Source organism: Rhinoraja longicauda, chromosome 15 (genome assembly GCF_053455715.1).
Source record: "Rhinoraja longicauda isolate Sanriku21f chromosome 15, sRhiLon1.1, whole genome shotgun sequence".
Lineage (NCBI taxonomy): Eukaryota > Metazoa > Chordata > Chondrichthyes > Rajiformes > Arhynchobatidae > Rhinoraja > Rhinoraja longicauda.
The window spans coordinates 28,320,976-28,338,177 of NC_135967.1; the positions used below are offsets into that span (position 1 = coordinate 28,320,976).

At 39.6% G+C, this 17,202-nt stretch overlaps 1 protein-coding gene across 5 annotated transcripts in view; it reads right to left on the reverse strand.

Moving 5' to 3' along the window:
• Positions 1-17,202, reverse strand: part of LOC144600602 (ecto-NOX disulfide-thiol exchanger 2-like) — a 155,560-nt gene that overhangs the window by 3,834 nt on the left and 134,524 nt on the right. For all 5 annotated transcript variants that reach the window (XM_078412382.1, XM_078412379.1, XM_078412380.1 and 2 more), the window contains 4 exons: positions 15,522-15,629; positions 12,789-12,833; positions 7,694-7,799; positions 5,335-5,420 (listed from right to left, as the gene is read on the reverse strand). In XM_078412382.1, coding sequence (XP_078268508.1) covers positions 5,335-5,420; positions 7,694-7,799; positions 12,789-12,833; positions 15,522-15,629 — 345 coding nt within the window. The remainder of the gene's footprint in view (positions 1-5,334; positions 5,421-7,693; positions 7,800-12,788; positions 12,834-15,521; positions 15,630-17,202) is intronic.

A 17,202-nucleotide genomic window follows, 5' to 3' on the forward strand; every position in this document is an offset into this window, starting at 1 on the left:
TATTTTTTTATTTTTGAAAAGCATATGTACAAATAGAAATAAAAGACACATTTGTTACAGAGTTCTTACATAGCTTCAATTTTTAAATTTTTAAAGAGAGAAAATAAAAAATAAAGAAAAAAGGGAAGAAAAAAACAAAAAAAACTATAAACTATTGGGAAGAGAGAATAAGATGATTAAAAAAAAGATATAACTATAAAAATTAAAGGGAGTAGATCTGGGAGACAATAACCACAGTTGTACATCCAACCCTTAACTCAAGTTTCAACTTTTAATTTAAATTTTTTATTTTAGTCCTGTGCCAAACCCATTTACTTTTCTAAAAATTCAATAAATGGAGACCATATTTTAAAAAATAACTCAGGTTTGTCAATTAAGGCAAATCTTATTTTTTCCAAATGCAGGGTCTCCGTCATTTCCGTAGTCCACATTTTAATTGTGGGGGTTATTGTTTTTTCCCAAAATTTAAGTATTAATTTTTTCGCAGTTATTAGACTGTAATCAAGAAAATGTACCTGACTTGTTGTAAAGTTTGTAGTATGTTCTGATAATCCTAATATAATTAATTTTGGATCCATATCCAATTGCTTGTTGATAACTTTAGAAACTATTTTAAAAATCTCCAACCAGAAGTTTTGCATTTTTCTACAAGTTACGAAAATATGAGTTAAATTAGCTTCTTGAAATTGACATTTATCACAAATAGGAGAGATACTAGGAAAAATCCTATTTAATTTCGTCTTCGAATAATGTAATCTATGTATTATTTTAAATTGTATTAAGGAATGTCTAGTATTTAATGAACATTGGTGTATATGTTGTAAACTTTCATCCCATATATCTTGCATTATGAGTTGATTCAATTCGTCCTCCCATGCTCGTCTATAAGATTCTGATGACGGAATGTCAGTGTCTAGGAGAGTATTATAAATAAAGGATATTAATTTATTTGAATTAATAATGTCGATTCAGGCATACATCAAGTGTTTCTGGACCTCTAAACTTATATTCTTGCATGTGTAATTTTACATAATCTCTAAGTTGTAAATATCTAAAATAATTATTAACATGTAATCCGTACTTCTGCTGTAAATCCTGAAAAGAAAGAAAAGTTCCCTTATGATAAAGATCTCCCACCCTTTTAATTCCATAACTTTGCCATTGAGCAAATCCTTTATCTAAGACAGACGGTTTAAAAGAAGGGTTATTCGAAATAGGAAGGAAAACAGCTAATTTACTCAATTTTAAAGTAAGATTTAATTGTTTCCAGGTACGGATAACACTGTGTATAATGGGATTACCTCCATATGTTTTTTTATTTAAATTTATTGGAGCTAAGAGGATCGCACCAATATCAAATGGTAAACAATCCTCTTTCTCCATCTTTAACCAATCCGGTTGTTGATCAGAATCATCCAACCAGCAGGTTATATTTTTAATATTAACCGCCCAATAATAAAATAAGAAGTTAGGTAAGGCAATTCCTCCATTAGTTTTAGACTTACATAGATGTCTTTTATTTATTCTATGAGTCTTGTAGTCCCAAATAAAATTAGTAACAATTGAATCAATTTAAAAAAAAAACTTTTTTGGTAGATCGGAATTGCTTGAAATAAGTATAGTAGCTGTGGGAGAAAGATCATCTTTATAGCATTACTACGACCAACTAATGATATAGGAAGTGTTTTCCAAAATTGGATATTTCTGTGTAATTTAGTGAGTAAAGGAGGAAAATTTAATTTAAATAAAGAAGTATATTTCCTAGTCACGTAAATTCCAAGATATTTAAACTTTTCATAGGCAATTTTAAAAGGAAATTGTTGAAGTATGGCCGGATTATGCTCCATTATTGGCATAATTTCACTTTTGTACCAGTTAATTCTATAACCTGAAAATGAACCAAATTGAGTTATGAGATTTAATAAATTCGGAATGCTAATTTCTGGCTTTGTAATGTATATTAATACATCATCCGCATATAAAGAAATTTTATTGGTTGTATGTTTAGTGTTATAGCAGTGAATATCTGAATTTGATCTAATACTCTCAGCAAGTGGTTCTATAATAAGGGCAAATAGAAGCGGGGATAGTGGACATCCTTGACTACAACCCCTAGATAAATGAAATTTGGATGACAGCATTTGATTAGTTAATATTCTAGCTGTTGGGGATGTATATAAAAGTTTCACCCATGAACAAAAATTTTCACCTAATTGAAATTTTTCCATCACTGAGAAAAGATAGGGCCATTCTACTTGATCAAATGCTTTTTCAGCATCTAGCGAGATGATTGCTAAATCTTCGTTTAATAGTCTATTTGAATATATTATATTGAACAAGCGTCTCAAATTGAAAAATGAATATCGTTTGGCTATAAAGCCTGATTGATCGGGGTGTATCAATTTATCTATAACTTGACGTGATTCTCTATGTGACAAGTAGGGTTCAGCTGCCATATCGTCATAGAGATATTCTATGATTTGATTTAAAGTAGGCTGATGCAAAGAGCCTACATAAATTTGAGACTCTTAAGGTGCCTTGTACTAAACAACTCCCACACCTTGTTGGGCTTCAGTCAATAGACAATAGACAATAGGTGCAGGAGTAGGCCATTCGGCCCTTCGAGCCAGCACCGCCATTCAATGTGATCATGGCTGATCATTCTCAATCAGTACTCCGTTCCTGCTTTCTCCCCATACCCCCTGACTCCGCTATCCTTAAGAGCTCTATCTAGCTCTCTCGTGAATGTATTCAGAGAATTGGCCTCCACTGCCCTCTGAGGCAGAGAATTCCACGTCACAACTCTGACAGAAAAAGTTTTTCCTCATCTCTCTTCTAAATGGCCTACCCCTAGTCTAGGCGTTCATACTTTTCCTCACATCTATCTGAGCCAAATCAACTCTGGTCCTTTCTTTGTGTAAAGCCCTACACCTTCCATTCACATTTCACTTGTGTGTCTCAGGTCAGGATGATACACTCATTCCATAATGCCCCAGTAACTTGCATGACAAATAATCCCAATATTCAGCCAAGTCAATCAGCAGCATTCACTGAAACCCATTAACAGTGGGAAATGATTGATTTCAAGATGCATGCATATTGAAGGATTACTATTTGGAAATTGGATTCCTTTATTTTTGGAACGTTAAAACATGATTGTGTTGTGCTATAACAACCTAGGTTCCCATCAGAAGACGGCAATATTGATTTCCTATAGCATGCAACTATGCTATTGTCTTGTTTGGTGTCAAATGCTTACTTATGTAATGACCAGTGGGTGTGTGAAGGACAAACTATGAATTTCATTCGGTTGCTGACAGGTTGCTGCACTTGAATTACTGCAGGTCTTTAACCCCAAAGAGCATATTCTCTAATGGCAGGCACATAGGCAAACACACCACTATGTGCGCTCCCCCCTGTGCACAACCTCCCATGACATCTTCCAGGACACCAGATGCTGAATTGGATGATGCTAAACAGTTTTGATGGGTTGCAGTAATGCATCTTGTAGATGTTATAAGCATGCCAATGAAGAAGAAAGTGAATGTTCTGCATGGGATCTTGTTTTGCTTTGGGATCAAAACCTTGTTTTGGCTGGTGCTGACCTGTGAGTAGGGATCCGAAATCTGATAGATGGTGGGAAACATTTGGAGTGTTAGGTGGTGAGGGACTGGCTCAGAACAACTACTGGTTGCTTGGTTCTTTTAGACGCCAGTCCAGCACATTTCCGATAACTGGAGATCCTCAACAGGCTCGAAGGGCCGAATGGCCTCCTCCTGCACCTATTGTCTGTGGTCTATTGTTGATTGTTTCTGGCTGGGAATCTGGGATGGTTATGCAAATAAATATCAAGAGATGGGTGGACACTCTTGGTGGAAATGATCAAAACTTGGCAATTATGCCAAGCATAGAATATGCATAGCATAGACACGCCAATAATTATGCCAAGAAAGTAAACATGCAGGTACAGAAGGCAGTGAAGAAAGCCAATGATATGTTGGCCTTCATTGCGAGAGGATTTGAGTTGAGGAGCAAGGAGGTTCTACTGCAGTTGTACAGGGCCCTGGTGAGACCGCATTGGAGTATTGTGTGCAATTTTGGTCTCCTAATTTGAGGAAGGACATTATTGCTATTGAGGGAGTGCAGTGTAGGTTCACCAGGTTAATTCCCGGGATGGTGGGACTGACGTATGATGAAAGAATGGGTCAACAGGGCTTGTATTCGCTGGAATTTAGAAGGATGAGAGGGGATCTTATTGAAACATAAAATTCTTAGAGGATTGGACAGGCTAAATGGTCCCAATGTTGGAGGAGTCCAGAACCAGGGGTCACAGTTTAAGAATAAGGGGTAGGCCTTTTAGGACTGAGATAAGGAAAAACCTTTTCACCCAGAGAGTTGTGAATCTGTGGAATTCTCTGTCACAGAAGGCAGTGGAGGCCAATTCACTGGATGTTTTCAAGAGAGAGTTAGATTTAGCTCTTAGGGCTAAGGGAATCAAGGGATATGGGAAGAAATGGGGTATTGATTTTGGATGATCAGCCATGATGATCATATTGAATGGCGGTGCTGGCACGAAGGGCCAAATGGTCTACTCCTGCACCTATTTTCTATGTTTCTATGTCTATGTTTCTATTCCGTACTCGCCATTTATCAGCCCAGGCTAGTTGTTATCCAAGTATTGTTGAACCCATGAACAGTCTGCATCATGATCTAAATAATTCAGGAATCTTACTGCTTCTATTCAATTAATCTAGATGGATAATCTAGACATCAGACTGGTAAAAGTAGATTGCAGACCACAGGGACCGTGGATTTACCTCGTGTTTGATATTGATTCCAAGTATATTATTTTAAATATTTTTTGTGACAATAGTGAATAACAATTGTATAGCACAGCGTAATTGGATCTAAGATTTTAAACTAACATAAACAACGTTCCTATTCTGCCAGTTTGTATGAGTTAAACACAAGGACATGTTATACAATCCAAGCATTTTCAGTGAATGCATTATTTGTGATGCTGTCATATTATACTTCTGTTCTATCACCGATTCATTTCATAAAGATATTTGTTCCTCTGCAGTGTGGATTCAACATTTTAATTTAATCTTTATAAAGTGGACCCCTGAATTTTAAAATTCAATGGTTGTCCAAACTTGCAGTATAGGATTCGGAAACAATTACCTAATCTAATGAAAATGATATAATATGCTCTAAATCAATGCAAAATTCAGTTACAAGTATGCTGAGTTGCTATGAATAACTGGTGTTTTGAGCTATGATACGATGACTTCATTTAAATAATGTTAAATCAAAGTAACAATTCTTGTTTACCTTAGCATCTAGTCGCTGTAGATAAGAACATATGTAGTCTATACTTGCTCCAAAAGGGTGGACATGGAGAAATGTGGAAATAATACCTGCAATTTAAAAAGTATGCTATTTTAGGGTGAAATGTTAAAATGGTGAATATTCTGACTGCAGAAATATCCCGAGCGAGACAAGTCACAACCTATATAATACACTGCTGCTTGAAAAGAAAATCTTGTTCTTCATTTCATAAGGGTAATTAACCCATCAGTTATAACTTTGTGTCTTTAGTTATAATCTCCAGATGGAGATTGAATCCAAGTTATATCCAAGCCTGAATCATGGCAAGTTATCGTACTTAATTCAGCAGACAAGGTAATTTGTGAACTAGAACTTGAAAGTAACGAAAAGTAACTAGATTTTTGTAAAAACTCAACAAATTCAGTAAAGGCTTTCAGAGAAGGGGACACGCCTTCAGGGAAGCTGGAGAATAAATGGTATTGGGATTATATTGAAATGGGGGTAAAATATTTTTGCAATGTTCCTGCCAATCGCATTGCCATGAAATAAGTAGCAAAGACAGAAATACATGAAATGGCAGCTTAAAAGTAATATATTTGACAATTGAGGTGCTACTTGCAGTGCGCCTTCACAAAACACTGAATGTATTAAAAAAAAATTGGTAAATGCCAGGACTCAAGATTTCGGTGATGGATAAAGAATTAAGAAATTTGAACTTTGAATCTGAAACTGTGAGTGGGAGGAAACAACAATCCAAGTTTTAAAAATAGTCACATTAAATTATGATAAACAAAAGTACATTATTTGAGTATAAAACCAGCGATTTGAGTATAGAACTAAAAGTCACATAATTTCCCTCAACAATATAAAGAAGATCCTACATTTACTGACAGCTTCATCCTGAGGAAGATTACTTCAAATGAATTTCTTCAAAGTATACTTGTTACACAGTTACATACAAGAACTTGGTTTTACATATATAAATCTCACAAACAACAAATGGATAAATGCTCATTTAATATGTTTTTGTGATATTGGATAAGGAAAGATGTTTGCTAGAAAATTTCCCATCTTATGTTGTATTGAATCTTTTATATATATATATATTCCGCACTATTAACATATGTCGAACAATATTCAACAGTACCACACACCCACAACAATGTAGTGCACCACTAACCTAAATTAAGTACATGAGTTTTTGTAATTGAGGAGAGAATGTGTGGAAAAATCTGCCATATAAAGCACCAAGCAAGGTGGATCAGCATCGTGCTAAAAATGGAGTTCAGGAGTTATATGATTAGTACAAAAAAAGTTGATTGAAAAATATTGTAAATATAATAGTTCTTCAGTTTCAAGATGATAAATCTTGTTGTAAAGAGGGGGCAGAAACAATGTAAATTATTGAGGTTCAAAGCAATACTGAGCACTACAAGTAATGCAAGCTTTCAGCAGTTAAACATTAAAGGAAGTAGGAATTGGAGTAATCGAAGATTAATATCACAAAAGTGTTTTCATGAATTTACTGAGACAAAGGGGGTATTGGAGATGGAATTTGCTGCATCCGTGGTTGGCAGGAAATGTGATGGAAAACCCAGCTACAATTTGGCCTCATCTGCTTTCTGTGTAAAGAATTCTACAGATTTACCTTATCTCTGTCATTAATAGCTTGCCCCTTATCCTGTTTCTGGACATCCAGCCACCTGGAAAATCTTTCTTGCATCTAATCTGTCCGGTTATGTTAGAATTTTGTAGGTTTCAACAAGATCTCCTCTTAGTTTTGTAAACTCCAATGAATATAAGCCAAATTGGTCCAATCTCTCCTCATATGCCTGCATGCTATCCCAGAAATCAGTCTGGTGAATCTTCACTGGAATCCATTCATAGCAAGAACATCCTTCCTCAGGTTATGAGACCAAATTGCACACAATACCCAAGGTGCAATCTCTCCAATGCTTTCTACAATTGCAGTAAGACATTACTGCTCCTGCTAAACTTACATGTAACCTGTCCAATTGTGGTAATTTTTTTAACAATTACAGCAATATTCTCTTTTGTATTTCTGTCGAGGCACAAGTAAACAATGGTAATCAAGTAGATGACCCCATAGCAGAAGCGTTCACGTCATGGGGCTGAAAACTGGAAGTGTCCTGAGATAATTCTGAGATGGCTCCCACTGATTGTCACCAGACCCTTGTGTCCTTTTCAGGATGGACAATGACAGTGATGTAACATTAGAAACATAGATGATGGACATAAAGAATAAGATCAAGTAGATATTCAATTCATTATGTTTTACTGATTTTCTGTACTGTTTCATGAACACAAATAAGCATGGTGATCGGCTTGTAATATCTCTTACCCACAAGTAGTGCTTCCCTCTCTGATCGGACAGGCCCCGGGATGACCTTGTCCAACTCATTATCCTTCTCTTGAATGGAGCCCAATATTGTACACTTTGTACTATTCTGTGTAGAGTGAAACATAGATTTTAAAAAAACATTGCTTAGCTGACAATAGAAAACGTGCTACTTTTATTTATGAAAATAGAAAATCAGATTAACAAGTATTCTATTGATATTCAGTGTCTTATTGATAAGCAGTAATGTAAATTTCCAGAACCTCTGAAAAGATTAGTTGAGGCCTAGAAATTCCTCAAAAAAGTACTGAATTCAGTAATACGAAATACCCCTGCCTCATTTTTCAAACAAACTCAGAAAAAAGCAGGGTAAGGGCAGTAAATCATATATGCATTAACTTATCAGATCAGTATTAAACCACCAGCCGAGTCCAAACAACCACCACAATCTATAAAGCCCTGCTGACCCATCTCTAACTTTTATACTGTATTGGAAGTTTATAGAGTGCTAATGTCTGGAAAAGACAGCACTAAGACATAGAAACATAGAAAATAGGTGCAGGAGGAGGCCATTTGGCCCTTCGAGCCAGCACCGCCATTCATTGTGATTATGGCTGATCATCCACAATCAGTAACCTGTGCCTGCTTTCTCCCCATATCCCTTGATTCCACTAGCTCCGAGATCTCTTTCACTATCTTTCACTATCAGACATATTTCACGATACCAAAACACAAAACACAAAAAACACTTCTTCACCTCGCCTAGGCTCTCCGGACGCGGTGGGGGCTTAGCCACTGTGTTTAAGAAACATTTCAACTGCCGCCTCCTGAACGCTGATCATTTCTCCAGTTTCGAGGTGCAACTAATTAAAGTAGGCCTAGCCTATCCCCTCTTAATTGTTCTTGTGTATCGCCCACCAAAAATGCATAAGGACTTCATCACCCAATTTGCTGATCTGATTTCTAGCATTTTGCCCAAATTTGACCGGATCATGATTCTTGGTGACTTTAATATTCATGTTTGCTGTCCCACTAAGCCTCTTGTGAGTGAATTTATGCACCTGGTTGAGTCTTTCAATCTGACTCTTCACACCACGGGACCCACTCACAAGTTAGGCCATACTCTCGACCTAGTGTTATCGTCCGGATTCCCAATCAACAACATTGAAACTACTGAAGCCTGTCTATCGGACCACAGCGCTATCATTTTTGACGCATCTCTGCCTTTATCTCCCGCAAAATCTCATCTCCCTGTTCGCTACTCCCGCTACATAAATTCATTGACTGCCAGTAAATTCTCCGAGGCTCTCACAGCTGCCCCCAACATCTGCACTATTGAGGCCTCTCCCCCCCATCTCAGCACTGAGGATCTCGCCTCTTTATTTAATATCACTTGCTCTTCCATCCTGGATTCTATCGCTCCCCTTAAAATGAAAAAGCCTAAGCCCAAAGGTCGGCCGTGGCTCAATGACTCCACCAAAGCCCTAAGAAGGGAGTGCAGAAAATCAGAAAGGAGGTGGAAATGTGACAAGCTTCAAATTTCCTTCGAAATTCTGAGAAACAATCTTCTCAAATACCAGGAAGCAGTAAAGTCTGCTAGAGCACAATACTTCTCCGACCTTATTTCCCAAAACTCTCATAACTCTAAGGTCCTATTTAGAACAATTACCTCTGTCATATGTCCCGCCCCCAGTACCAGCTTAGTTGGGTCCCCTGCTAAGTGCGAAGAATTCGCTAAATTTTTCACCAACAAAGTTGAGAATATTAGAATGAACATTTCCCCTCCCACCCGTGACCTAGCTGTCTCACTAGTCTGTTCATCTAAATTGGACTGCTTCCAACCCGTCACTCTATCCTCCCTTGCAAAGCTTGTCTCCGCTATGAAACCTGCAACCTGCCCCCTTGATCCAGCCCCCACTGCCCTTCTGAAGGATGTCATTGCAATAGCCGGTCCCAGCATCCTCTCTATTATCAACAGTTCTCTGGCCACTGTTCCAACCAGTTTCAAGCATGCGGTGGTCCAGCCCCTACTGAAAAAACCTAACCTAGACCCCACCTTGCCTAGCAACTACAGACCCATTTCCAAACTGCCATTCCTGTCAAAAGTCCTTGAAAAGGCAATCCTAAACCAATTAGTGCCCAACCTGCACCAAAACACCATCCTGGAAAGTTTCCAGTCAGGTTTCAGAGCCCACCACAGCACAGAGTCTGCCTTGTTGAAGGTACACAACGACCTGCTTCTCGCCATCAACACCGGCGACTGTGCAATCCTGCTCCTTCTCGACCTCAGCGCAGCGTTCGATACAGTGGACCACACCATCCTTATTGACCGTCTCCGGTACGCGGTTGGCATTGATGGCACTGCCCTGAGCTGGTTCGCTTCGTACCTCAAAGATAGGAGTTTCGCCATCAACATAGGCAGTTATTCCTCTGCTCCAGCTAGCCTCTCCTGCGGAGTTCCACAAAGCTCCATCCTAGGCCCCATTCTCTTCTCTCTATACATGCTCCCCCTTGGCCAAATCATTCAAAGGCACGGCATTTCTTTCCACTGCTATGCCGATGACACTCAGCTTTACCTCCCCCTGAAACCCAACAACCAGTCAAATTTAAACAGCCTCTCACACTGCCTTGAGGACATAAAATGTTGGATGGCACAGAACTTCCTCCAATTAAATGAGAGCAAGTCTGAGGTCATCCTATTCGGCCCCCCCGACTCCATCAAATTGATAACAGGCAGTCTTGGAAGCCTATCCTGCCTAGTCAAACCGCATGTCAAAAACCTCGGCATGATATTTGACTCTGCATTAAAATTTGATAAGCAAGTCAACGCTGTGGTAAAAGCCAGCTTCTTCCAACTTCGAACCATAGCTAAAATCAAACCTTTCCTCCAATTCGACGACACAGAAAAAATCATTCACGCTTTCATTTCCTCCCGCCTAGACTACTGCAACTCCCTATACACTGGGATCAGCCAATCTTCCCTGTCCCGCCTGCAACTGGTCCAAAACGCCGCAGCGAGACTCCTGACAGGTACCCGTAAAAGGGACCACATCACCCCGATTCTGGCCTCCCTCCACTGGCTCCCTGTACGGTACAGAATCAACTTCAAGCTCCTCCTATTCACGTATAAAGCCCTAAATGGACACTCCCCCCCCACTACATCAAAAATCTTCTAACCCCCCTCTCTAACTCCAGGTCCCTCAGATCGGCCGACTTGGGGCTATTCACTATCCCGCGGTCTAGGCTTAAACTCAGGGGTGACCGCGCTTTTGCGGTTGCAGCTCCTAGACTGTGGAACAGCATCCCTCTCCCCATCAGAACTGCCCCCTCCATCGACTCCTTTAAGTCCAGGCTCAAAACATATTTCTACTACCTAGTGTTTGAGGCTCATTGAGGAGGCGCTGTGAACTGTTTGCGTGCTACTGTATGTTTTCATTTTTTTTCTATTGGAACCTAATCAAATGTACAGCACTTTGGTCAACGTGGGTTGTTTTTAAATGTGCTATACAAATAAAATTGACTTGACTTGACTTGACAAAATAATACATTGCACAAAATAAACAGATCATATTTGAAAATAATGCATCTTTGAACAATTAAAAGAAACACCCAGAATGGAATTGGAAATAAAACCCCACACTGACAGATTATCATTTTTCATTGCTAAGGAAGACTCTTGAAGAAATGTTAATGTATTTTTTCTTTTAACACATGCATATTGAAACTCCAATGCAGTTCAACTATTTCTTGGTGTCCTTTTCTAAATTATTTTGCACACTAATTCTATTAACTTTCTGGTTTTCCATTCAAAAAGGGATATATTGAATTTAACTGGTTGATGTAGAAGGAATGGATGAGGCTGATTTATTTTACAGGAATTATTGATTCTCGACGTTGGGGAAGGGGGGTAATTGTGTACAAATCTCAAAATGATGATGATGACATAGATACAATGAAGGGGTGTACATTGTTCATTAACATAGCTTCAAGAACAAGTTTCCAGGCATGTTGAGAATACATATCACACATCCATTATGTGCATTTAATGAATCATTCGGTTTTCTTGGACTTCCAAATGGATATGATCTGCAATTATATTTTTTTCAGATTACAAAATAACGATATAATCCATCAGACTTCATATTCGTTCTTAACTTTGATCCAATTCTCAAATGAAATTGAGTTTTTCTACATTATAATAGTGACAATATTGCATAGTGATTGCATGCAATGTGGCTAGAAGTGGTGCAAAAACTGGGAATTTGGTAAACCAGAAATTTAATGAAGAGTGGGAATGGTGCTGCTAAAGTACATCTTAATTTAACGTTATTCATATGCAAGATGAAGCAATTTTTGAAACAAATAAACTAGTAAAGTGGGAAAATATTAAGTAATGAACTGAGGGAGATGTTGGATTCTAATTAGTGGAAGCTCAGCAAGGCTCCTCACTCCTAAACCACACGGGAAATCAAAGAATCTTCATCAATAACTTTTCTTTCTATCATGAGCTCTGAAAGAGGTGCAATATTTAATTCATTTGCAAATGAAGCAATTTATCCCAGACCCTGGACTGATAAGTAGCAAGGAAATTTGCATCACAGAAGTGCTTGATACGAGAGACTCTAACCATCTTAATATTCAATGACACAATCACTGCTGAGTGCTCTGCAATCAACAAAAATAGTCTGCATTGACCAGCAATGTACATACTGTGCATACAATTGCAGGATATCTTGCACTACAATCCTAGTTTAATTTTAAATAGTGTAGTCAGTGAATTTTTGTTTTTTTCGATACATTTCATGATGCATTTGTTCTGTTTGGAAGTCAAATTTGTTTCATTAAGCTTTTACTCATAATCAAATCCTTTGACCATTCCCAAACCCTTCCATGTTTCTTGACTAGGGTTCCCAAAATTGTCCATATTGCTGAAAGTATTACCTTCAGTTTGGATAAAACCTGTATTTCCAACTGATATTTGAAAATCAATTTGTACTTACGGAAAATCAACATGCAGCAAATCAGTTCCAAATTTAATGCAAATCTTTACACTTGACAAAACTGAGGATTCATTCAAATGAAAAATAAATTCACTTACATCTCCTTCATTTTCAGTTTCATCCATATCATCGCCTGCACTCTCCTGGAAAATTTAAATAACACAAATTAATTGATTTTATCGTAAAAAAAGAAGAGAATCACTTTCCACAAAGTATTCTTATGAATATACATTTCTGATCATTCGTTTGTGTGGTGATCGATGTAATTGGCAGTGTAGGAAAATAACTGCAGATATTGGTACAAATCGAAGGTATTTATTCACAAAATGCTGGAGTAACTCAGCAGGTCAGGCAGCATCTCAGGAGAGAAGGAATGGGTGACGTTTCGGGTCGAGACCCTTCTTCAGACTGATGTCAGGGGGGCGGGACAAAGGAAGGATGTAGGTGGAGACAGGAAGATAGAGGGAGAACTGGGAAGGCGGAGGGGAAGAGAAGGACAGAGGAACTATCTAAAGTTGGAGAAGTCAATGTTCATACCGCTGGGCTGCAAGCTGCCCAAGCAAAATATGAGGTGCTGTTCCTCCAATTTCCGGTGGGCCTCACTATGGCACTGGAGGAGGCCCATGACAGAAAGGTCAGACTGGGAGTGGGAGGGGGAGTTGAAGTGCTCAGCCACCGGGAGATCAGGTTGGTTAAGGCGGACTGAGCGAAGGTGTTGAGCCAAACGATCGCCGAGTCTGCATTTGGTTTCGCCGATGTAAAGAAGTTGACATCTCGAGCAGCGGATACAATAGATGAGGTTGGAGGAGGTGCAGGTGAAACTCTGTCTCACCTGGAAAAACTGTTTGGGTCCTTGGATGGAGTTGAGGGGGGAGGTAAAGGGACAGGTGTTGCATCTCCTGCGGTTGCAGGGGAAAGTGCCCGGAGATGGGGTGGTTTGGGTAGGAAGGGACGAGTGGATCAGGGAGTTACGGAGGGAACGGACTCTGCGGAATGCAGAAAGGGGGGGGGGGGGTGGGAAGATGTGGCCAGTAGTAGGGTCCCGTTGGAGGTGACGAAATGTTGGAGGAAATTGGTATCTTAGCTTTTATACATAATTTAATATTTTTTGCAAGCAAATGAATGTCAGATCATGTTTAACTTCTTGCATTTTGTTTGCTTTAGGGAAGTTTCCACAAAATATTTTTTTTCTGGTAGACCAGCTTGATGCAGAAATTTTCCAATCAAGCACTGTACTTCCATGTAAATTTATTTTATGTTTAAAAATGTAACAATGGAAGAAAATGAAAAAGATTTAATTTCTGCGTTATAGAGGTAATCTTCATAGCGATCATTGCAGTAGCATTCTAACTCAAAAAACGGAAGTGTAAAGTATGGACAATTCAGGCTTTAGTTTTGAAAGAAAAACATTAAAAACTGCCAATCCTACAGAAATAGGGCAAGCAGGAAAGTGGACTAGAGAGACAGATAGCAGATCCAATTTCATATAGATAAGTACAGAATATTAACTTTTGAGTGAAAGAAAACTTTAAAGGTGGAGAGGGAAAAGAGAAGAGAACAATAATGGGTTATAAAACCAGTCATTAAATAGAACCTAAGATACAAACATAGTGTAAAACAAAAATTATTGCTGCCACTTTATAACCTTATCCATATAAATATGTTTGAGAAGCAAAAATGACCAATGTGAAGTTTGATAGACACCAGGAACTGAAGATGCTGGAATCATGAGCAAATACAAAGTGCTGGAGGAACTCAGCAGGTCAGGTAACATTTGTGGAGGAAATAGACATATGATTTTTTGGGTAGGGGCCCTTCTTCTGACTGATAGTAAAGGGGGTAGAAAGCTGCAAAAGAGAGGTGGATAGAGGTGAGGAGGGTTTTGATTGTCAGATAGGTGGTGTAAATGACAAAGTCTAGAGATGAAAAGGAAACAAATGTCAGATAAGGAGAGAAAAGGGTGAAGTGTAAAGCCAAAGGGAGGGATATAGGTAGAAGGAGACAGGGAGAAAGGAAAAGTGGGGATAAAATGAGGGACTCAATGATGGGAGATGAGTGTAAGAAAGAGGGGAAAGGAACAAGGTGACTGAGAGTGGGAGAAATGGGTGTGCACCAACGTGGGGTGGGTGATAGGGAAGAGAGAGAGGGTGGGGGTATTACTTGAAATTGGAAATTTCAAGGTTCATACCATTGCTTTGTAAGCTAACCAAGCACAATATGAAGTGCTGTTTCTCTAGTTTATGTACAGCCTCATTCTGGCAATGGAGGAGGCCAAGAACAAAAAGATTGGTATGGGACCAGGAAGGGGAGTTAATGTGGTCAGCGACAGTGATATCCAGCAGGCGCTGGCGGACAGAGCACAATTGTTCGATGAAACGGTCCGAATGTCAATGCTTGGTGTCAATGTAAAGGAAGCTCTGCTGGCAGCTCTGAATGCAACAGACAAGGTTTGAAGAGGTGCGCGTGAACTACTGACTCACGATGAAGGCTGCTGGGTCCCTGGTTGGAGGTGAGGGAGAAGTCATTTGGGCAGGCATTACATCTCTTGTGGTTGCAGGGGAAAGTACATGGCGAGAGGGCAGGTTGGACGGGAAGGAATGAGTGAACTAAGGAGTTACAAAGGGAGTGGTCTCTGTGGAATGTGGAAAGAGGTGGGTACGAGAAGATGTGACTGGTGGTGGGATCACTTTATAGTTTGGTAGTCTGTTTGAAGTAGAAAAGGATAAAAGACATAAGCTATAAGCTTAATGTTGAATCCTGTGTAAAACAAAAATGATTGTTCAGAATTAGAAACCACGAGTAAATCGTTAATGCAGTTTCCATGCTCCCACCTTGTTTTTAAATGTTTCCAATAACATCTCAGCATTTTGTTTGTCTTCCTCTGCCTTTTGCAATTCAGCTTCTTTCTTTTTACAATCTTCCCGTAAATGCAAAAGTTGCTGCCAATATTAGGAAAACAACAACAATAAAGTCACTCAAAATAGATCACATTAGAACATACAACAGTACAGGTAAAGAACAGGCCCTTCGGCACATAATAAATGCGTTGGGCATGATGCCAAGTTCTACTAATATTCTCTTATAACCATTTTATATATTATATGTTTTTATTTCAATAACCATTACTAATTTGTGAGCTTTAAGTTTCTGTAGAGGTGAAGACATGCCCATTGGTGGATAGGTAAGTCATCACATAATTGTAATGATGTATTTGGCTCCTTGCTCTGTTCCTGGGCTCAACACTTAACTCCAGCGGGCTGGAGCAGTCGCCTCACCTGAGTTCCAGGCTCCGCACCAGACCCACAACCTCCACGATGCACACTCCAACAGCATGTGGTCTGACTGTTGGGTGCTACTGCTCCCTCCCTCCTACAGGGCACCTCAGTAGTGATGGGTCTTCCCCTTCCCCCTCTTTTAACCAGGTTAACCCGACCACACCCCACCCATACAATAGTCCTCACTACCCCCTCCTCTCTGAACACCCACCATCCCCCCACCAGATCTCACCTCGGCCTTTGTCCATTCCCCAGCCCTCCTCCGACCCCAACCCCCACCTTTGTCATTCTTCACCATCTCCCCTGACCACCCCCTTTCAGATAGGGAACGGTCTATCCTCAACAGAGGCATCACTGTCCCCCTCCTCAATGAGTTCCGGGTCCGCCTTGACGTAGCTTTTCTTCCGTCGTCTCCGCGCCCTTTTCTATGGGAAGGTATCGTCACCACCCAGTGATGACCCCTTCTCCAGTCTCCACCGGTCCCCCTCCTCTTGGACTCCCCAGAACGGCCTTCTACCCCCTCTAGACCACTTTATTTCTAACTGCTGGCGTGACATCAACCGTCTCAACTGTTCCACTCCCCTTACTTACTCCAACTTCACCCCCTCTGAACGTACACAGACCTCCCAACATTTGATTTTACAAATTCATAATTTTGATGTCCAAAATTCAGAATTTTACATCAAAATTCATAACATGGCGTGTAATGCAACTTTTCAGCCAAATAAAAAGTATGCACGCCAAATGCACATACGTGTTGCACTACATTCATGTGTGAAAAACGACAATTATTTCCAACAGTCTGTAGTTCTTGGACTACATGTACAATATCAGGCCTATCATGAGTATATTCTGCTATTTATAGAAAGGTTATTGAACAGAAATACTTTTTACAACACAAAGAAAAAATTGTTTTGTTTTTTCTATTTTGCTTTTTCCTTACACATCTCAATTCTCTTGGTATTGAATAAAAGAACAATGATCATAAAATGTATGACTAAGTTATGCAGAAAGAGTTTTATTTAAAATTGCACATACCTAATTTCAGTGAAGACATACTTGCTCCAGTGGTCTTCAACAGCGGTCCACCCCCCACACTACCATCCCTCCCACCCCCCACACTACCATCCCTCCCACCCCCCTCCACTCCACTCCCACTCTACCCCCACTCCCCCACTCCCCCCCACCCCTCTCCCCTTACTGCCCCCCCTCCCCTTACCCCCACCTCCACTCCCTC